At 38.9% G+C, this 23,949-nt stretch overlaps 1 protein-coding gene across 1 annotated transcript in view; it reads right to left on the bottom strand.

Annotated features, from left to right (window-relative positions):
* CFAP47 (cilia and flagella associated protein 47) overlaps positions 1 to 23,119 on the bottom strand; it is a 308,902-nt gene extending 285,783 nt beyond the window's left edge. Inside the window, 11 exon segments of the mRNA XM_050712219.1 lie at positions 282 to 474; positions 1,163 to 1,398; positions 1,998 to 2,131; positions 3,125 to 3,285; positions 3,936 to 4,164; positions 5,641 to 5,779; positions 7,397 to 7,512; positions 11,180 to 11,346; positions 14,367 to 14,667; positions 21,814 to 21,895; positions 22,957 to 23,119. Coding sequence (XP_050568176.1) covers positions 282 to 474; positions 1,163 to 1,398; positions 1,998 to 2,131; positions 3,125 to 3,285; positions 3,936 to 4,164; positions 5,641 to 5,779; positions 7,397 to 7,512; positions 11,180 to 11,346; positions 14,367 to 14,667; positions 21,814 to 21,895; positions 22,957 to 23,119 — 1,921 coding nt within the window.
* Positions 23,120 to 23,949: the final 830 nt, after the last annotated feature.

Raw genomic sequence — 23,949 nt, 5'->3', positions numbered from 1 at the left:
TGAAACCTTCATTTTCTGATGTATAAAATAAGTTAAATAAACATACGATGAAAAATTATGCTGTAGGAGTTCCATTTTTGTTCAAATACAAGCCATTTTTCTTGCCATTATTTCATAGTTTTTTGGGTATACATTATAGACTTGAGCATTCTCTCAACTCCCAAGGAGAAAATACTTTTTTAAAAAACTAAAATAGTAAGTGAAAAAATCTCTACAAAAATGTTAAAAGCGTACTTCTAAAAATGTTTTATCACGTAGCACTTATCTTTTTAGTATCTTACCAGGATTAATTTTGAATAGAATGTTTTTTGGCTTAGATTTGCACACACCAATCAAGCTCAGGTATATTTGGTGAAAAGATTTTGTCTTCGAAACCTGTAAATTATTTTTTTCTAGTCCTGTACCAATGATATCAACAACTTGCTTCACTTTAAATGTTCCTATTTGATGCGGAGAAAATGAAAATATCACATCCTGTAAAAGAAAAGTTATGAGACATTATGAAGGAAAGAAAAGCAAAGAGAAGTTATATAATTATCTATTTGAGTTACTTCCCTCCCCAGTTACTCCTAAAGGTATGTATTTAACCCTGTGCTTTAAAAATGTGCCAATGGCTACACTTAGATTAGCAACATATATGTTGCTACATATTAGAACATCAACAAATTCTTACTATCTCATTTCTGAGCCACATTGTTCTCTTGTTTCCCAAGTTAGAGTTTTGTTAAATTACAAATGTCTCCATATTCAACTTAAAATTAACATAGCTTCCTCCATTAAAGAAATACGTTACTCAGGTATTTGTGATTAAGGGAAGGAAATGAAAATAATCCTAACAAAGGTTTGAGCTTAAATTACTCTGCTCAAGTCAGTAAAATTCCAAAAAAAAGTAAAGCCAGGCAAAACCTGCGTCAAGTTTCCTTAGTACTACAATTATCTTTTCCAAATTTAAAATAATACCTGTTGCTTCCTGAAGTACAGGTAAGAGCATTAAACAACTCTACAAAAGCAGGAAAAAAAATATACATTTGGTTGATATTAAATATCATGGCTACTGAAATGAAACTATTCTATTTTAATTTAAAAAAAAAAATCTACTACTGACCCATGTAGAGTAAAATAATCTGTTTGTCTACATAATCTATGGGAAAGAGGTAATTACCTTTGTAGAACATTTTTTTATTTTTCCTTTTTCAGGAGAAATATTAAAGTGAGCAGTCTTGCGGAAACTGAATTTTACTGGAAGGCACTCAGATTCATTTTTGAGTGTGCACAGAACTTGTGTTTGTTCACCCGAGAAACAGTCCATAAACTTAATAACTGGTCCTGGATTAAAAGTTAACATGACAGGAATCCCAGAACCTTTCAAAGCCAACTCAGTGTGATGAGGATGATTCACTGTATTAGAAAGACACATACACACATAAAATAGACAAAAAACACAATAAACCTTGTCACTTGTTTTAGCTAACAAGCAGAAAATTCATACTATAGTTGTATGGTTGCAAAAGCAGAGCTATACGGTAATACAGTATGATTTATGATGCAGTCTTCTATAAACTTTGAACTCAGATAGGCTTACTTATAATGGCGGCTAGGTACTGTATTGTTCCTTCATTAAGAAATCTGAGGATGAACAGATACTCACTTGAAAACGCATAGAGTTATTATTACCAAAGTGCTGGTGACTTGCAAACAGCTGCTGTTGTGTTGTTGTGTTTGGTGGTTTTTTTTTCCCTCCATTTGAAATATTTACCATTATATTTAAGTTTTAGGTGTTCACTACTAGCTTTTCTTTCTACTCATGATTAGAACAGATTTTTGTGCTGAGGCTTAAAAGATGCAATTTTTTATTTATTTTTTATTGATATGAATAAGATAGACACAAGTTTCCCATAAAACTATTAAGTGGAAGATTAAGAAACAAAAATCAAGATATACAATCTTATCATCCATATATACATTTCTGATAGCGACTATATGTTTCTGTAACATACTTGTGATCGGTGTGGTACCATCACCACAGGCCTTCAGGTAGCCATCTTTATTCCCAACAGCCTCAAATCTCAGAAACAGTACATAATCTTGGTTTGGTGACAAGTCATTCACTCCAAAGGCCTTTTTAAATTTCCTGCAAGAGTCACAATGTCTAATTACAAGATGAAAGAAAAAAAAAAGGCAAAAAAAATACACAACATTTTTCATCACCTAATTCAGCTGTTGCTATTGATTACAGCTTTAAATGACCTTTATACTTCCTTACAGAAAATGGAAAAGTAAATTTAACTGAACACTGTATGTATGATTATGATACTAGTCATTTAGTATCTTTTCCATTCACATACATCTACAAGAGTTTTCTATAAGTGATTCATGTGTGTGTAATCTTTAAAGAAGAGTTTCAGTAAGAAAATTTGCTTTTTCTATTTCTTTTTCTTCCCCTTGCTTGAAGGAGAAATGCTCCTTTGCCTCTACTATTTTGTAATTGTAAGGAAAGCTCTCCAAATGTTTCATTCTCTTGGTAATGAAATATCTATTCTTTCCTATCGCTGCACATATGCAACATCTTCATGAAATAAGTCTGCAGTCCTGAAAAAGGCATTTAATTCGACACCGCACGACTTTCTCAACAATCTTTAGAGATTCAACATACTTAATTGGAGAAGTAATTAGTTCCCTTTGCAAAAATCTAATAAAATTCTTCAGTCAAAACAAGCTTATCCAATTCCTAGTTCAAAGGCATCCTTAATGAATTATAAGACACCTCCCAGATAATCACTTCTGACTTGGCTTTACCATTTGTAGTATCACACCAAGAAATTTCTTTTAACACATATAAGTATCAAGTAATTAAAAAAATCTGCATATTAACTTAAAATGATTTCTCTAACACATCTCTTTACATAATAGTTTAGACAAACTTTTTTTTTCTTGTTTGTAATTTCATAGAATCATAGAGTATCCCGAGTTGGAAGGGACCCAAAAGGATAATCGAGCCCAACTCCCGGCACCACACAGGTCTACCCAAAAGTTCAGACTGTGTGACTAAGTGCACAGTCCAAACCCTTCTTAAACTCCGACAGGCTTGGTGCAGTGACTACTTCCCTGGGGACCATTAACTCACTTTGGACTAAAGCACAATGTAAGAAAAGATTTCTCATAAGGTAGCAAGGTTCCTTGATTGGGAAAGCACAGGATCAAAGTGGAAACATTTACATCTTCTGTTTTACTTATGAGGCTTAAATCTTGTAAAACAGCATCTGCACTCCTCTGAAGATCTGTTCCCTAAAAAAATAATCAAAATATGGATATATCAACAGTTCAGCCTGCTCTAACTACCCTTTTGTTTTGCCTTTTTCCCCATGCATAGTTTCACATCTTTCAAAACAAATAGGAAGACGTAACGTAAATACTTCCATAACACTCAGCTAATTAACTACTTCTATGTCAATGTTTTTAATTCCCTTTTTTAAAGAATGTGATGTTCACTCAGATTACTTCACTGTCAGAGAAAAGCAAGTGAAACTAAGCGTTTAACACCTTGGAATACCAAAATATGTTTTGATAACTCCTATAGCTTCATCATAACAAATCCAATAAATCATAACAAATCCAGTAAATCAAGCATAACCACTCCTGAAAAAAAAAAAAAAAAAAAAGTGGCAGGGGAGGTGGAGAAGGAAGGAAAATATACTTATCATTAATGCTATGGTGTCACACAGTGAAACAGAAATACTGAAAAAAATTAATTCCAAGGTAAGTATATAGTAAACAAATGTGCTGATTGTACAGAAGTGACAGGAAGTTTATTGATCAGGAAATAGCATGACATAGAAAACACTGCTAGAAGATGAATGTTGAGAGAAGAATACAAATGCAGAAATAAAAACAAGTCCTCAACTAAAATAAATTTTATAAAAAGAACATTTTCTTACCATCTCTCCTCCAATGCCATTGTCTTCCAGTATTGCTACCCAGTCCATACACTCTGGACTTTTATTGTATAAACATATTTGTTCAGTCTTTGAAGACCCAAAGTAAACCGATCCAAAATTAATGCATTCCAATACATTTCCACAAGACACTCCTAGAACTTTCAGAATTTGTTCAACCACAACAGCTTTGATGCATACTTCAGTGCAGCCACGTCCTTCCAACTCCACTCTGTCAGTAACAGTAGCAAGTAACAGGTGATGTACAAAAATGTTAGAAATAATCAATTTGTTTTATGCAAAACTAAATCAAATCAAAGCATTTCAACTCAAATTGTCATCTCTCCATAGATAACCTAAGCAAAAAAATGTGTACTTGACAATACAACACCTAATAGATATATTACCAATCACAAGGAATCACACATTAAAATGGGAGGTTTTGGGGAGACTTCTTCAATTTTCACTTTTTTTCCCTCCCCCTACTCTTCTTAGTTGTGTTGGCAGACTACTGTTTGAAACGATAGGAATAGCACCTCAAAAGAATCAGAGATGTCCACAGATGATATATTGCTCTTTTACCTCTGACAGTTATGGCTAGCTGCCTATTTTGGTGTATACTTCGCAATTTTCCTCTCAGGCAACTAGGGAAGAAGTTCATCTGAGTAAGCACAGAACTGCTGCTATTCCTTCCTGAGTGCTTATTCATGATGATAGCACAAAACCCAAAGGGTCATATAGACACTGTACAAATCTAAACTAGACTGCAGAAGGCAGTGGCTGCTTAACCAACATAGGGTGATGAAGACAGTAATAGTAGCCTGGAGTTCAAAGAAGGAAAGGTAGAATGTGTGACACTTCGCAATCAAAAGGTTGACACTCAATAACCAAAGAAATGCCTTTCATATGAAGGCGGATGTAATTGTGATACCAAATACACATATAAGCTCCTCTGTCAATAACTAATAGAATTCTTCTCTTTTCATTTAATTTCTTTTTCCAATGGGCTACAAAATGCAAGAACAGGAATAAGAGCTCAACTTTAAGTCAAAGATCTTCTTAATTTAAATACCATAACGAAACAGAACAGGAAAAAATAACACACATACCCTTTTTGCTACTAGAAGAATATAGGATTGAAAAGGGCTTTCCAGATTTGTATTAAGTCCAAATTCTGACACTGCCTAAAAAGTCTATATTTAGAATTTGAAAAAAGACAAGGTGGGAACTTAAAAATAGTTTATTCTTGAAAGAGGTAATGTTTGTGAATAGATTCCTTCTGTTGAAAATAAGATACACCAATGGACATCATAACGTTTCTGAGACTAGTGAAACACATCCAACCAAAAGAAAAAGCAAAATTACAGAAGGCTGGAAAAAAATCAGTGGTGTGGAAGGTACAGAACACAGCATGTAGAAGATGCAGAAGCTCTTGGTTAGCAGCACACAAAGATGTGCTCACATGCCATGTAATTACAAGTTATAAGAAAATTCTAAAAAAAACAAACCAGCCAGGTACACCACCTGTGCATCACTGTTCCATGGAGATAATATAAACATCAAATTCATTTAATGAAAATAAGTGTTGAAGACAGGAATTGACACTTGGGAGCTTTATATATATATAGTAAACAAATTTGTAGTAAAGTCTTTAGAATTAATTTTTAAAAATGTATAGACCTGGATTCCATCAGCCATACTCACTCACTTTATCACTTCTTTGATGACTCTTGGGACATCTGTACAGATATCCACTTTAACCACCGTTAAAGAATCAGGCTCCACCACTCCACTGGTAGGTTCTATGTTAAGCAAGACAACCCCATCATATGATATCTTAAATGTACCTGAAAGGAATAATACATTACACAACTTAGAAGTTGTAGATTGATATTTTCCTATAAAACATTTGGATTCACAAATGACATAAAGCAGGCATTTACAAGCAGTACATTTTCTTATGGAAACAGGAAACAAAGTCAACCTTTTTCAAAACTATTTCTAACAGAGTACAGCATTCTTCCCAGAATTTTTGAAATAAAACATCCACATATCCAATGCAACTGTGCAAGCTGTCACCGTAACAGGAAAGGTACTTACATTCCAAACAGAACTGATTATATCCCAAAGCCACTATAAGTAACATTTTTATAAATTTTGGAATATTTTATGCACAGCTCTAGCTAGCCACAGTCTAGAAATTTCGCATATCCAAAGAGAGATCTATTACCTGCAAATAGCAATACTTTTCATGACTTGATTCATACACTACCCAATTCATTGCAGAGGAGAACAGTTAATCTTTCTCTGTCATACAAACATTTTTTAAATGTGAAAAGATTACTAAGTGTGTATTTTCACGAGCAGCACTAATTTTTTGTCATTATAGGTAGCAAGAAATTGTTTCAAATGTTGCAGGAAACACACTGTTTTACCTCAAACAACAGCTGATCTCTAACATGACATCACAAGCAGGAACAAAGTACTCATACTTTTAGCACAAGATACAAAATGCCTCGATTCACAAGCTGCATACAGCACTTCTGCTGGTGTAGTTTATATGATGCCTGCCAGTATAACTTGCTGGGTTCTGATTCAGAGACTACACACACAGATTGAGCAGCTCTACCTTTGTCTGCCCTCGATAAATTCTTCGCTAACTACTGCTTTAATTCTAATTTTGCATGTGGCCAATACTGTAAAACTCCATCATGCAGCCTTTGTGTGTCATGCAGCAGTTTAGAACTAGTTCCTACACAATGTGAAAAGTTTCACATTGTGCAAGTTATAAATGCATCTGCAACCAGTGATCAACTAAGATTATGATCAGCTGTTATTTTTACATCTCTTAGATTGGATTCAAGAGTAGAGATCTCCTAAAATTCTGCAAAGTTCCAAATACATTTTTCTTCCTTAAGCAGAAACACAGTACTGCCTACAGAAGGAATGGATCACTTACAGAACACACAGGTAGGTAGCTCAGCACCACCACACAACTCTCGCACTCCCCCTCCTCAGAAGAAAGAGGGGGAGAAAATCTGATGGAAAAAAGGCTTATGGGTCTGCAGGGCTGGTTCTCTCACATGTTCTCACTCCTCTCTCCCAGCTGCTGTTGCATGGTGTTTTTCCCCTTCCTTAACTCTGCTCTCCCAGAGGCCCACCCAGCATCACTCCCTGGCTCGGCTCTGGCCAGCAGCAGGTCCCTTTTGGAGCTGACTGGAGCTGGCTCTGCTCTGACATGGGGCAGCTGCTGGGCTCTGCTCAAAGGCCACCCCTGCAGCCCCCCACTACCAAAACCTTGCCACATAAACCCAATACAAGAACCTTTAGCTGTAATACTCATAATATGCGTAACTCAGAACTTCAGTTAATTCCTACTTAGTCACTGAGGTGTTAACTCACCAAAAAATACATTTCCCAAGAAAATAAATATTTTCATAATTCAATGCACATTTAATATTTACCTGATGATGATCCATGGTTAGCAATACTAATCTCTTTAGTAATTACTTTACTGTTTGCAGTCACTGTACCAAAATTAATCTCAGACTCAGTTTCCAGATAACAGCGTGGAATTAATCTGCAGAGAGAAGGCATGGTTATATTTTCCCCAAAGTTGAAAATACATTTGCATTTTTAAACAAATTTGATTAAGCACCACGTTGGAAGAGTTCTGCTTTTCTTCTAGTCCTCCTACTAACGTTTATGCAACTCACTCCAGCAGTACAACATACACAGAGGACACAAAAGCCATTTAATTTAGTAACTAATGACTGTAACTTTCTTTTAAAGTTAGTCTCAAGCAATTAGTCAAAATGGAATATAGGCATTTTTATTTAACTCTAAATACTTTATTGTCGTACAATGTACTTTAAATAGTTTACTAGAAAAGCGTTCACTGTATTGAGTTGGTCGTATCACCAAAGTTAACATTCCCTATATTTCATTGTCAGCTGCCTGAACTAAAAGCAGGGAAAAAACATCCATGCCAATTTCAATTTACAGTCTTCTTGTTTTATAGATACTTCACATGGCTTCAGCAGAACTCATTAAAACACAGGAAGCGTATAATGACACAAGTTCTTTCTGTTACTTATTTAAGAGCCTCAGCAAGCATGACTACTCCACTGGATTGGGTACTGCTTAGACTTAATGAAAAGCTACTACTTGCTTCAGCAAACTCGTGAAGCCCCCTGTTTCTAATACAAGCCCACGTTTGACATCATGTAAAATTGTGTTCAAAATGAATTAGGGTTTTACATGGGCATAGACGTCCACCTCCTCTTAACCACAAATAGGAACATGCAGGAGCAATCGCATCGCGTGGTCCATACGAAGTGCTGTACCGAAGATGAACAGAAGGAAGACAGCCTCCTTGGCCAAGCTAGGTGGACCCTACCCATAAAAGCTCTTTCACAAAGTACAGGAGCAAGCAAGTGGGAGGTGGTGGGAAGGAAAGGAGATGGGGTGGGGGTGGGGGAAGGGAATCAGAATGGAACAAATGAACTTCCTCTTGGGCAATAACTTGGTTTTAATGCTATTTAATAATTTATTGTAATGCAAAACAAAATATTGAACAAAATATTGAATTCTTCAAAGGCATGGTTTAAACTGGGGGGGCACCAGGAAAAAAAAGGCACCAGGAAACTGATGTCAAGATCAGAGCACAATTAAAACTACCAATTATTTAGACATTCTTCCAAGAAGTTTCATGAGATATATGAAACTAAGTATCTTTCCACTCAAGTCCCAAATATATAACTTCCCAAGTAGACAGGAATAAGAATCAGAATTCTAACTAACATCAATTCCTAATAGATAGTGATCCTTGCACAAAAGAGAGAGAGGAATTAGAGGGTTTTTTTTTTGTTTGTTTTTCCACTAGTATTTTTTTAAGCATAGGGGAGGGTTATTTTGTGGTTTCTCCCTCTCCCCCTCCCTCTTCAAGATGAGAAGTTACCCTGGAAATGTCTAATTTCAAGCATTTTCTAAACACTTTGTTAAAACAAACAAAGAAATCCTAATTACTATATTTCAAAGAAAAAGCAAGGATGTGGAGTTTCAGCGAATCATTTACACACACAGACACACTAAAAATCAACCCATAACTCTCTGGTTTGATTGAAACAATCCCAGATCTTGAGTATAAATGTTTTCTATTGCTATCAAATATTTACTAAATTAATTCATTACATCTGTATTACTGAGCACATCAAGAGTCCACGGCACTATCAAGATACACTAAGTGCATTGTGTGGTCTCCAAAACTGATAGGAAATACATGAGTGACAAATCAATACGGTTAACCACTGGAGCTAGTCACGTGTGCCAGGCAAATACGTAAAAGGTATTTCATTTGCAAATCAAACAACTATGATATTAATTTCACTAAAGCACAATGGAAATAAAATTCTTTTGGTGATATTTTTAACCAAATAAGTGGTTACAAAAATAAGTTAAAAGTTACTGCAGTCTGATGTTGTATGGGAAACAAGCTTTTCCTACATTCTCAGTGAATCGCTTCCAGACTAATGATTATCTTAAAATGAACAGCAGATGTGATCGAAGGAATTGCACAGATTGTTGGCAAAAAGGATAAATCTCTTCATGCTTTTCTCCTAAACTGGCCGTGAACTTTTCTTTCAATAAGATTCCACGGGCAAAACACGCAGACCCAGGTTTTCTACAAGCTCATAGAGAATTACACATTTGTACATCTGCAGTAATCCATACTGAAATAAAAGGTGAAAAACAACAATTCCAAAGATGGAAAACTGAAAAGAAGTGACCAGGTAAGAGAGGTAGCAGACATTTAAAGAGGCCGGTCTAAATAATATCAACAACTTCCAAATATTGTGTATACAATAACATATCTTGGGTTTATGAAGTTTCAGAACTAGCTTTCACATACTTTAAAATGTAATTCTGTTTGTTAGATGCGCAAGTACTTTTTGTGCAAGTACTTCCAGTACGCAGTCTTAGAGTCATTCACTCTAGAAAATAAAAATAAACACTATATTTGAACCGGCCAAAGTCTGTGGCTGATAATTCTGCACGTGTCAAAAAAATGCATACAACACAGATATAAATCTAAGTATACCCTTAAAAAAATCAAATTATGTATGTCAGCTTGACACTTCAGGAAAAACAGGATGAATGCATATTAAATTTTTGATGGTGCATCAGCAGAAACAGTAAAATGTTATTTAAAATGTCAAAAAAGGTAAAAACCTTTAATTAGGAAGAACAAACATACTGGAATTATACTACTAATAAAAATAATATACTAATAAATTATACTAATTCCAGTTGGAGGGAAAAAGAGGACAGGACACAACACTGAGACCCTCCAAAACAGAACATGCAAATATTTATTTCCTTGTTTTTAGTGTCATCCATCAATTTAACAACTTATGTGTACATTTCATAGTGATATCTTTATTTTGATAGAAAAAAAAAGCTTTTGACTAATACTTGTCAACCAACGAGTTCTTATACTACCTATATTATTTTCTCTAAATGATAAATGGCATATTCAAAACTCTGTTTGTACAGAAAAATATGTTTGGTATTTAGTGACCCTTCAGTGCAATGACTATCATCTATCTGTAAACAACAGACATGCATGACAAAACTGATTTGGGAGAAGACTGATTTAAAAGTATTAAGTATATTTAGTTTTGTTTTTTACACAGAAAGCTAATAATCAGTTATACCCTGATATTTTTTCCCCTGCAAAAGATAATTAAACACAAGGATTTTAAATACTTAGCTCTCTACAGAAAGTCCTTTCCAGAAAGGAATTGCCAGTAGCTTTATTGTCCACAGTGAAACCATATCTTTAGAATTAAACAACCTGTTCTTCACTATAATCCCAATTGAATGCGAACAATACTTTTTTTATTTATTTATTTATTTAATCTATAAGGGGTGCAGTAAGGACCAAAAAAAGATTAAAAGTAAATGTCAACTTGTCTGGTGCTGGCGTGGAATTAGAAGTCATCAGCATTATCACAACCAATATAGAGTAAAGCAAAAACAGGAACTCAAAGCCTCTCTAGGATCTTAGAACACCACCATCCCAATTGTCTTCTTACCTGTGCACTGCTATGGGAAAAAAAAAATTGTAAAGAAACTTGCTATTCATTTTCATTACAGTTGATAGCTTAGTTATGTAGCCATATGTGACAGGTGTTAGCAAATTTTCCACAAGATTAAACTGAAAGCAGTAACAGCAAAATATGAACTTTTGACCTCCATACCCAAGCAGGGGGATATCAACTACATCTTCTTCTATTAAAAGTAGTAGTCTGTCTTCGAGGTCTTCCTCACTCTCAGGATAATATTCTACAACAGCTTTGACTTGAAGCCCAGGTGCAACAGGTTTCTCTGGGTTTTCCACAATCAGTTTAAACTGCAGTGCAAAAAAAAACAAATATTTAATCAATTTTTCATTTTTAAGATTGAAAAACATATATATATGTGGTTCATTTTTCAGAGTAACACAGATTGATTTAAAGAATGAAGAAATTCTTCTTCCTACTTATTTATATTGATGTTGTTTTTCCTTTTTCCTTTTTACAGTAAAACAGAAAGGCAGAAAGAATACTAAATCAACACTTTAATGTAATTTGATGAGTTGACAAAATACTGTTTGTAGTCCTTTCAAGAGAGCTCTAGCTTTTGCTGCTGTTGCCATAAACCCTCTGAAGCACCGTAAGATAAGGTCAGATACTACTTAATACAGAATCTTTTCAGTATCTGAGAAAGCAACAAGGATCAAATCTCAGGCCAAAACAGCCTAAGGATAGCCTGTAGACCTGACCTACACTCAGCTGAATTCAAATGAAAGTATCATTATACATTGGAAAAATCTTCCTGAAGGGCCCATGGCCCGTGCACCTCTAATTCTTTGGGTGGAGGTGGAGGGAGGCTGTGGAATGAAAGGAAAAGAACAGAAGCAGCTGACACAAAGTACTTTTCTCCTCCCTCAAAAAAAAAAAAAAAAAAAAAAAGTAGTCTGGATTTGTTGCTGTCTGTATGCATCTGATAATATCCAACACCACCACGTCTTTCCTTGAGCAGAGGACACATGAGCAACCTACGAGCATGTAGAAAGAATCCCACAGCTACCACGTTCCTAAGAAAGCTTCATAGCAAGATCAAGAGATTCTCCAATGCCTCAGGATCCTTACAACTCGCATCACTCTATGCATAACAGGCTTCTGCTGTGTATGTCCACTTTAAAAAATGTTTATTTCTGAAACAGAGTCATCCCAGTATTCTTGAAGTCTTCTGTACTATCTTTACTTGGCATATGTAAAGGCAATTTACAACTTGTTGATTCCTTTAAAATTCCCCTAGCAGTATAAATACTCAACTAAAGGAAATGTGTTATGTAATATGCATCATGTAATATGCATCAAGATTATGGGGCTGATTTTGAAATAGCAGCCAGTAATCGCGCTTTGATTTTGAAGTGCGCGAAGACTTCTCTAAAATGAATTAACAGCCACGCATATTCATTCTGTATAAGGGAAAATTAATATTTTGGACTAACAATTTTTTAATGAAACCTACAGAAAACTGCTCTGTGAGCTGAATTCCTTGAAATGCATTTTTCAGCTGTGCACTGTGGCAGCTCAGTTAATTTTCAGGTCTCACACTCCACAAATGTAACGCTTCAGAAAACTTACCACCGAGTCACCCATTTCAGAGCCACGTACTCACAGACAGCAGCACCAGGTCTGGGAATGAAAGAGCAGCACAACAGAACCTCCTGGAACTACACACCTAAAGTGGAGTCTTGTCCTCTAGCTCTCACATTGGGCATCTCATGCACACTGGCATGAAAATATTCAGACTAAGTCATGAGATACTTTTTTTTTGCTCACAGTCACCATCCTCATAGATTATGATCGAGTAACCTTTTCTCCCTTCTAAAACTGACTGCGCCTTTCCACTTCTGAAGCACGTGAAAAATCGATAAGGCTGATGAAAACTAACAAAACCGAGAATAAGCACAGCCTTACCAAATGAAGCACTCTCAACAGCTTCCAGCTCATCCCAAAATGCTTCACTGACAGTGTCATAAAAGTTAGGCTGTCAACATCACGTACTTTCCAAAATTTAGGGAGGGATAAAATGCATGTCGTCTTCACAACTCTTCCCCTTATAAACAAAGGCTGATTATAGGGAGAGTGAAAGTATCCAAGGTATCTGAATCGTCTCACAATTACATTGATGACTAACTTGGAAAGTGCTGCTTCATGGCCCTAGTTGCTGTGATCACAAAGCAACATCTGCTTCTGTTCAACCCCAATGCCAGCCCAACACTTTGGTCCTAATTCTGAGGTAATTAGCAGATAGAAAGGGTAGTTGGATGAAGGACCAATATAAAACTACTAACCACAGCTGGGTTTTACAGAGCCCACACACGTTGCCTCCCAAGAGCTAACCTGGTTAGAAGTGGAAAGATTGAAAAAGGCTGGCATTGCAATTTCCAGAACTAATCGGACGAATACAGAATCATGCCATCATGAGAAAAAAATAAATAAAATCCCTTTTCAGAGAAAGCCTTCCACGAGCAAGCACTGCGAATGGACTGCTCTCAGAAAACTTAGAAGAGTACAATACAGAAATAACCAAGCTACCATCAGTACTATGGAAGTCCCAGCAGAAACAACTGCAAAAGCTGTGACCTGCAGCTGATCTGGAACATCTCACAGGTTTGGTGTTCACACCATAGCAAGACGGCCCATTTCTACAGCGCCCTCCTCAAAGTTACGAGGAAAACACCTGCTTCTTGCAGGGTTACCTTTCCAGAAAGTGCAAAGCCAGTCAGCAAAGTTAAGTGGGAGCTGTTACCATACAGAGCTTGATACACTATGACACAGGAGAAAGCTAAATTACTTCTGTTAAAGGGACGGATTTAACAAACGAGTTAGCCCTCAAATTGCTCACGGTCTCCGGCAAACACTGGACTGGGGAGGCTCGAGTCCGTTTCACGCTGACTTTCAGGCTTCAGCTGCGCAGCCTCACGTGAAGCCCTGCACGAGAACACTTTCCAAGTGTTACCAGAACGACACCCAGCCTTCCTCACGAGGAGCAACAGGTGAACCAGGACACCGGCTGCCTCCTCCGGCTCCGTCACAGGGCATAACTCAGGCAACTTGGGCTCCAGGAGCTGTCTCCTCTTCCTTCCCGTTTATCCAGTTACCCAACTACTTTAAATACAGTGACACGCTTTCACGGGGGGTTGAACCCGAGGAGCACGAGGGGCCCCGGGCGGGTCCCCCCGAGGCTCTCCCCTCAGCCAGCCGCGCTGGCGGAGCCGCAGAGGCACCGCGCCGACGGCTGACCGGCGACAGGCCGGGGCTGCGGGGCGGGCAGCCCCCCGCGGCCGCACCGCTCCGCTCCCCTCCCGCCCCTCACCTGGGGCCGGCGCGGCGGCAGCAGCCGGAGGCGGCAGCTCCCGGCGCGCAGGTTGCGGACGCTGAGCGCGGCGCGGTAGCGGCGCCCCGGCAGCGCGGCCCCGAAGCGCAGCAGGGCCGGGGCGATGCGCACCCCCAGCACGTCCCGCCGCCCGCCCGGCATGGCGGCCGCCGCCGCTGCCTGGAGACGGTCGTTAAGCAGCGGACGCGGAGCGCTGATCGGTGCAGTGCGCGCAGTGAGGCTGGCAAGAAGCCAGCGCTTGGGCAGGCAGCGGCCCGTGCTGCTCTTGGCTTCGACGCGGCTGAGGAGAGGAGGGGGAGCAGCACGCACGCAAAACCTCAAACCTCAGTCGTGATTAACCCCGAAGGCTTTGCCTCGGATTACATCAACCCCTGAAAGCGCAGGAGGACTCGAGCTATTTATATGGTAGATGATAAATGTGAGATCCTTAAAAATTCAAGTGACAGCTACCCAGCTGTAGATTACTGAAGGAAGAATGGCAGTATGACATTACAAGGACTTAAAGTAAAATAAAGGAATCTGAAGGGAGTTCTATGGGACAGCTACTTGTAGTGGGTTTACATGACAAGGTTTTGGGGGGGTGGGGGGTGAGGTCACACATAGGGGTGGCTTCTGCGAGAAGAATCCAGAAGGTGCCCCATGTCAGATAAGGGCCCTGCCACTGGCCAGAGCCAGGACAATGAGCGATATTGTTTGCGTCTCTGTGAGAGCAGATTTAAGACAGGGAAAAAAACTGCTGGGGAAACAGCAGCTGGGGGAGGGAGAGGAGTGAGGACCCAGCCCTGCAGCCCCCAAGGTCAGTGCAGCAGGAGGTGCTCCAGGCAGGCAGCAGCAGTTCCCCTGCAGGCTGTGCAGGGAGAGGCCCCTGGTGGAGCAGGCTGTCCCCCTGCAGCCCATGGGTCCCACACGGAGCAGATCTCCACGCTGCAGCCCCCCCGTGGAGGAGCCCACGGGGAGCAGGTGGATGTGGCCTGGAGGAGGCTGCGGCCCACGGAGAGCCCCCGCAGGAGCAGGCCCCGGGCCGGAGCTGCAGCCCGTGGAGAGGAGCCCACGCAGGAGCAGGGGGTCTGGGGGGAGCTGCCGCCCGCCCGTGGGGGACCCGTGCTGGAGCAGTTTGCTCCTGGGGGATGGAAGGACCCCGTGGTACGGAGCCGTGTGGGAGCAGTGCTTGAAGAGCTGCTGCCTGTGAGCAGCCCCCGCAGGCTCAGTTCAGGAAGGACGGCATCTCATGGGAGGGACCCCGCGTGGAGCAGGGGCAGAGAGTGACCGTGAGGGAGCGGCGGAGACGAAGTGTTGGGGACAGACCTCGACTCCCATTCCCTGTTCCCCTGCTCTGCTCTGGGGGGAGGAGGTGGGAAGAGGGGCAAGGTGGTTTTAGTTTTGTTGTTGTTTGTGTCTAACTGCTCTAGCTTTCTGGTAATAGTCAATAAATTTCTCTGATTTCCCTATGCTGAGTCTGGTTTGCCAGTGGCAATACTTGTTAAGTGATATCCCTCTCCTTAGCTCAGTCCTTGAGGCATTTTCATCATATTTTCTCCCCCTTTTCCTTTGAGGAAGGGGAGTGAAAGGGCATTTGTGGTTCTACCTACCTGTGTGTTCAGTAAGTGATCTATTCGTTCTGTAGGCAGTACTGTGTTTCTACTTAAGGAAGAAAAATCTATTTGGAACTTTGCAGAATTTTAGGAGATCTCTACTCTTGAATCCAATCTGAGAGATGTAAAAATATTTTTTCCCCGTTTTCCTTTGAGGAGGGGGAGTGAGAGAGTGGTCATGATGGAGCTTAGCTGCTCAGCTGATAATGCTGGTAATACCACCACACTTTGTTGTGTAGTCAATGAGTCAATAGCCCTAAACACGACTTCTTCAGTGGTGTAGTTCTGTCAATAAAGCTTATTGTTGAATTTGAACAAGATTTATGTGTTATATGTGATATATATGTTTATGTAATCTCTCAAATGAGATTTTTATATATACATATATTAAGGGCTTACATAGGATAAAGGTCAGATGTTTTCCTTTGGTCTGTTGTTCTCATGCTTTTCAAGAACATTCTAACCACGACCATACCTCTGTGTGTGCCTAGATACAAAAAGCAATTTTCCTACCTTATAACAACTCAAAGAACATGCAGTATATCCAGAAGTCCTTATGTATTAAGCCAGTAACTTGAGCACTGAAAGGCAGACACACAATATCTGGCAGAGTTTTGCAACATCATAGTTAACATGTGGAAAGTGCTAAATTAGACGCTCTTCATCAGAAACAGCCCAAACACTAAAATACGTCCTGAGAGATATGTTTTACTTTAGCTTATCAATCAGAAGGTATCCTTATAACCATGTATAAGCACTTTCAAAGATAAACAATAGTAAACTTTAAAGGTTTCCCAGTGGGAACAAGCAAAACAATAAACTGCCTGGCTATTAAGGCCAAAAATATTCAAAGTACAAGTTGGGCACATTTTTATTTTGCAACATTTTTAACAGTGAGGCTGTTAAACAAGAACAGTTGCCAAAAATGTTGGGGTTTTCCATTGTTGATGTTATAAAATCAGTACTGGATATCTCTTGGATGTCATGGTACAGATTTCCTTTAGGAGTTACTGGCCTCTGTAAAAGTATTTGTGTAAAGTTTAATAGCCTGTGTTATAATTGAAGTCAGACTAGAAGATCTAATACTGTCTCCAAGGGAAATAATCTATGAATAAACTATCGTGAAAGTATTAAATGAGAAATTGAATTGAAAAGCACCATTCTATTGTCTAATAAATCAAACCAATGGTTGTGATCCTTCCTTGAAATTCGGGACAGAATCTTTTTTTTAATTTCCCACTGAGGCTCAAGCATTCAATCTTAAATTGACATGAAACATATATATCCCACACATCTCTCTCTCATATATAGTGCCATATATCATGGCGATATGCAGAAAACTGAACCGAGTGGGAAGGCGTGCTGCAGGATGTGATTGTTAGAGATGGAAGAAACCCTACTAAGATCAAAGTTGAGTAGATCAAGGTTGAGTACAACGGAGAAAGGGGACATCCATTCTTTATTAAACGATATTTGCAATAAAGAGAAGTAATGGAGGGTTAAGCTTGTTTTTTTGATACTTGAGATTAAGGCAGTTTTATGCTACTTTCATGTAGGAGTTACCCTTGCAATGTTGATGTGATACGTTGAAATTAAACCATATTGCTACAAGTATTAAAGATGTTTCCAAAACTGAAAGTAAAAAGGATTGCTTTGCAAACTGTAATGATGTTGACTTACTAATTAATTTAAAGTGGTGATTTCATGATCATTGTCTGCCATTAAATTGTTTCTTGCAGGATCTTGCAATGTGTTTGTTTTGAACAGCTACATCAATTTGCCATATAATTGCAAGATCTAAGGGGAATAAAGTTGAAACAAATTGCAGGAGACAAATGCAGGAACTATATCTTACAGACATATATACAGATATATACAGTTTTGTAGTTTCTAATTGTTGACAAGTCAGTGGAGTGAAATGTGCTTTCAGAAGCTGCATGGCTGACATCATCCTATTCAGCACAGAGACATTTATGTGCATTCACTCCCTTTGAAAATTCCAGTAGCTGATGCTGAACAAGCAAAAAAAACAAACCTACAAATACAATAAAAACACAACCTATGGAAAACAGAGACTGAGTCATGGAGAGAAAAGAGAAGGAAAGATTAAAAATAAACCAGAGATGAATGAATTAAAAAGATGCTGCTTTGGGCAGGATGGGATATGAAATAAATTACAGAATGAAAAAGAAAACTGACAAAATAATGACAATCAGAAAGAATCATGATAAGTGAATTCAGAATAGTGAATCAGACAAACATTAAAACTTATAAATAGAAAAAAAATCAAAAGGAAGAGACAACAGAGAGTAACTCAGCTTGAGAAAGGTAAATAAAAAAGAAGTGATTCACAGAGGGACAGATCCAAGAGCACTGAGTTTGTCAAAGATAGATAAGAAGATCATAGCTAACAAAGAGGGTCATAACAGAGAATTTTTAAATGGTATTAATGAGGATGGAATAATCAGTTTTATTAGGTAACAAAGATAAAGAGTAAGGACAAGCAGAGGGAAGAATCATTGTACTCTGAGCTTTCAAAACTGTGTTACAGCAACCTCACTCGATGCTGCAGCTTCTAATTGCTAAACAGGTAACAACAAAATAGCCTGAAAAATTGAAGACAAACTTTTTTTTTTTTTTTTAATTTTCTGTAAGTCCCCGTCTTTCTGAAATGGTCTATTTTCCTCCTTTTGAAGAATAGCAGTTTGAGATGTCTCAGAGTTCTGTGTTTGCTTTTTGTTTGCAACATTCTCTTTCTAGGGAGTTACAAAAAAGCCTTTCGAAATATGTGCTGCATTTAATCATCCATTTGCCAAATGCGAACTTTTTTTTTTTTTTTTAAATGATTACAGATTTTCAGGCTCTAGATTTCTAAGAAATAATGTCAATTCTAGGACTGCCTTTCAGAATCTAGGACTGAAAGATGTCCCCTTTTCTTGTTGGCTTTCTGAAACATTTTTACTTTCACAAAATTACCTTTTGGGGTTTGTTTAATCTACTGATCTAAACAGGACATAGTTGACATGAAAGAACTGCTGCCTTCACAGGCTTGTCTTTACCAATGTTTGTGATCTCCCCTCCTAAAAATGACTCATTGCGAGCAAGGCACAGACCATCTACAAAGAATTACGCTTTTTCAGAGTCTCTGAATAAATTATGTAATCTTTTTTGTTTGAATGCAGACTACCCAATCATGTTAGAAGAGGCTGTGTTTCCTGCCCCTACATGTTTTTGACTGAAAGGAAAAAGTATAGTTGTAGATTCTACTCCTCTTTCACCTTCAGCTGAATGTAGTAGGATTTCTACAGTTTTATCCTTTTTGCTGTTTTATATATTATTTGCCTGAGTCAGTGTCTTGCTGCCTACACATGACTGCTTCCCTGATTTCTTTGAGTTACCTCCCCAGCTAGGCAGCTGTTCACTTGTTTCTGGACCTCAGGCTCTTCTGGGTCCTTGCCAATATCACAGCACCTCATTTACTGTGTGCAATCCCTCTGGATCACCTTTAAAACCTCCAGATAAGGACTTTCTTTGAATTTCTTAAAAGACAGATCTCAGCAGTGAAATCAGCTGTTTAGCTCCACCAGCAGCTTCTCAGCCTTGCTGTGGCCAAGAACTTGTTGTGTTACCAGGGCTAAGTCTCTTCAGGATCTGCAAGCACAGGTCCAGAATACTGCAAGATCATTTGCAGTGGGGAATGGTAGGGAGCCATTCCCCAGGTATGATTTAAGTACCATGGTCTGTACCTGGCTGTTTCATCCATGTTTTTTTCAGCTCCTTCCATATCTCATTCTACCTCTCAGGTGAGGCTGGAGCAGTCAGCACCCTACATCAGGATGTTCCACTGCCTCCAATGACAACAACCTTTGCTGTCAAGGGCTTGTTCCCAAACAGGTGTGAATTGTTACTTTTTGTCCAAACTACAGCATCATCCTTAACTTCTTACACTGTTAGGAAGATACAAATCTAGAAAAACTGAGGCAACCGCAGTGAATATAAAACTCCATCCCGATGTATTCTTCAATCAATTACAAACCTGCCAGTTAAATAGTCCAGCTCTTCATTATACTTCACTATTTGAGTTGATCTTCGTGACTAATAAGTATTAACATATTCTTTTACCATTTTATGTATTGAATAGACATCTTTGTTCACCTATTCCATCTTCTCAGTCTGTTACATTCAATGTATAAGTTCTTATTCCACATCTTTCTAGATTGTAGCTGCTAACCTACAGCTTTTATTTGTCTCATTTTGGAAATGTTTTCACATGTTATCCCTTTGTAATATTTTATTATTTTTCTTTAATTATTTTGTTCTAGCAATGTGTAAAGTGCTTTCTTACTGCTTCATATGTTTACAAGTTACTTCAGATACTTCAAAGACTTTGTGCCAAAACTAGCATTCTACCCTGAAACTTCCACAGTAAATTTGGTTTAAATCACCCCAAGCTATGCTTTAATTTTGGTCTTAGTAGTGTGGAAGAGAGAAAACTTATTAAAAAAAGCCTATTAAATTTAATAAAATTAAATTAAAAAATATTTTAAAAAAATTAAATTAATTTTTTAAATTAAATTTAAAGCCTATTAAAATTAAAGATTTTTTTTCATTCACATTTATATTTTTTTAAATCTTTGATCCACGGTTCAAATGCTTCAAAAACAAAGGCTTTAGATTTCTTACAGCTTAATGTCCTGGTCCTGTACATTTGTAATTTTAACTACATGTTAATGAGCTATTTTTATACTTACTTGCCCTTGGACTTTCTAGTTTTTAAGTGGAGACCGAATATAGCTAACATGAGGTTAACCAGGGATTTCTGGAAAGACAGTCATGTATTTAAAATACCAAAACAACTGTCTACTAGTCAAAGTGTCAATAAAAATTCAGTGTTCTTGGTAATGTCTGCCTAGTGAGAACATCTTTCTTTGCAGCCACAGATCCTGGATTTGGAGGTATAGTGAGTTTGTCCATGGATGATGGACCCTGAATTAGGGCGGTACAGGGAATGAACCAGGGGGTAGATAAAGATAATTAGCTATTGGAACTAACCAAAGAACATGACTATGTCAGAACTGGAGATCTGTATACCAAGACTGGTTATTTCTCTAAAGGATAAGTTTTGGTAAATCCCATGGACTTTGTATTGTTGAAAGTTTACAGGGCTTTTTTTTTTCTTTCCCCCCTCATAAATATTATGAAATATCACTGATGACTCTGGAAGACCAACTTTGCTGGCTACCAGGAAATGCTTCACGATCTGTGGCAAGATATAACATGATGGTTTAAGTAGCGTGCATTAAAGGGCCTCTCAAGCTAGTATAGGATGATGGAGGAGTGCTGGCCTAGAGATGCTACCACAGAGAAATGTCTATCATGCTCTTGGCTAGAAGCTTGAAGAACTTAATAAGCTGGCTTCTGGCCTTGTGTGGAAGAGCTTGCAGGGAATGTGGTTGCTGAAAGTGGTTGCTGAAAGCTTTTGAGTTAAATTATGCCACCGTGAATTATAAGCAGCTAATTCAAATATAGTGAATTTAGAACAAGTATTAAAATGTTGTTATACTTCCTCAACAGATAATGTATTTGGGCAGATTAATTTATTTTCAGAATGCGGCCAAAAATATCAGAATATCAGGATAATAGCATAGCAATTTATACTGCTGAATTCTACATCTGACCTCTCTTTTGGCAACAGAGAAAAGAAGAGTACTGTCATAAATATAGTAGCTTTCTTGATCTCTGCAGCTCAGTGCACAGCTGTTCTCAATGCTGGGAGGCCTGCAAGGGAAGACAAATGAGAAATAAGTCACGCATACAAAACTCTAATGCATTACCATTTTTGTGGCTGATAGGCACTTCTCCTAAGTGCCTCCTCTTCCGAGTGATGGAGAGTTATGGTCTGCACACCATTGATTTCTGCAAAGTAAAAGACAAATTCTGAAAAAAGGTCCATTAACAATTGATCATGGGGAAGAGTGTAAAAACGCTATCCTCAAATATTCTGTTTATTTTGAAAATTTGAGAGCCTGAGATGTTTATCAAGAAAACTCTGAAGAAAGCGCGTATGGGTATCCTTAGTACTGGGGATACTTTTGTAATCGTAACTGCTTTGCCACTTGCAAGGATCATCTCATCTGAAAACACATGTAGACATAAGAAACAAACATCACTGAACATGATATTTTTGTTTAAAAATACACAAAAACATTAGAAGATCAATGATCACATTGAAGGGGCTTTATTATTGAAAACCAATTTGTTTAAACACGTTGTTCTTTCCAGAGACAAAGTGGAAACCAAAAGAGATCCAGCTACACCATAGATCTGGGACAGGCCGATCCCTTTTGGGTCCTTGAAATAACCTCTCCTGAGATAGTCTGGCACTTTATTGCTTGATGGCATTACAGTACACTGTGCAGCGGTGTCTACTAAAGCCTTATACTTCTGTGCATCTGACGTGCCAGGCCATCGAATCCACACAGTCCAATAAACTCAATTGTCCTTTTCCTCCCCCTGGCTGGACGCAGGGCCCCTCTAATCCTGGTCAGAATCTTCATTTCTTTTGTCTGGAGGACTGCCTGCTGGAAGATGGAGCAGCATTTTTCTCAGAGAACCCCTTTTTCCCCGATTGTTTTTCCTTGCAACTCACGTACCTGTTCCTCTAGTTTTGAGGTAGATTTTCCATCCCATTTTCTAATGTCCTCTCCATGGTCACATAGGTAAAAGCACAGGGTGGCACGGGGTGTGTACCCACTATTGTCTTCCTTGCACAGGATACTTACCCCTAATAGCTGATACACTGGTTTGGACAGGTGGGGAGGAAGATAAATTCTCTTTAAGACGGTGGACCTCTTCAGAAAGCTTCTCCACAGCCGAGACACAGCCTGTAGGGAAGAGGAGAGACTTCCTTTGTACTGCCAGAGTTGTTTAGCCAATTCATCCACTGTAGGTTCCTCATGCTCTTTCCAGGCCATTACTGCCAATGAGCTGGCATATGATGATGGTACACTCTGTACAAACTTCTGCCACATGGATTGTGTACATTTCATCTGGATCTGTGGATATTTGTTTGTTGTTTAGGTCCCTATAAATCACCTCCGATATGGCTAATTTCCTCAGGTACTGGATTCCCTTCTCCATAGTGGTCCGCTTGCCTGGTAGACATACACGTTATTCCTTGAAGGGATACTTTTCCTTCACAGCTGTCAGGAGATGCTTCCAGAGGCTGTAACCTAGTGCTCCATCTCCACTTGCTTTGTCAATGTCTGCTTCTCTATCAAGGGATCCCAGCCACCTGGCTTCCCTGCCCTCTAATTCCAGACAATTGGCTCTGGTGCCCCAGCACTGGAGCAGCCAGCTGACAAGATGCTCACCTGGACAACGACCAAAATCTTTTTGCTCATCTCATAGCTAGCGCTGGTATAGGTTTTGGGTAGTTACTATTATTTTTGCGACATCTTCATCTTCACCCTCTGGTTCCTCTGATGGCCTGTCTTCTACAAACCTAGTCTTAACAGGAGTTTCTCTGCGTTCTAAATGATCTGACACTCTAAACCATTTGTTCATCTTGGTTATGGGTGCAACTGACACTGGTACAGTTTGTTTCCCTGGCTCAACCTTGTGGCCCGTTTTAGGGCTTGGAGTGGCTGCTGGACCTGTCTCAGGGGTTGAAGTGGCCACAGAGTCTGCCTCTGGAATTGTATTGGCATTGAATGCAGGTTGGTAAACAGACAAATCACTGCAATGTGCTGGGGCTTGGCCTATGTCGGCTACAGCTGGAGCGATGACACTTCTTCTTCAAGCACTCTACCAGTTTCTTAGGATTTTGCAGTTGTTCAGGGGTGAATTTCCAAAGCTCTGGGGACAAGACCTGGGGAATTTGAAGTAGTAAGACTTGCATCATTGCAGAGCCTCAGTCACAGGTTAAATTGGCACTGCCTCTTCATAAGAATGAAAGAGAAAAGCATATC

The sequence above is a fragment of the Cygnus atratus genome, chromosome 1 (assembly GCF_013377495.2).
Source record: "Cygnus atratus isolate AKBS03 ecotype Queensland, Australia chromosome 1, CAtr_DNAZoo_HiC_assembly, whole genome shotgun sequence".
Taxonomy (NCBI): domain Eukaryota; kingdom Metazoa; phylum Chordata; class Aves; order Anseriformes; family Anatidae; genus Cygnus; species Cygnus atratus.
This window is presented reverse-complemented; position numbering and strand designations above follow the sequence as displayed.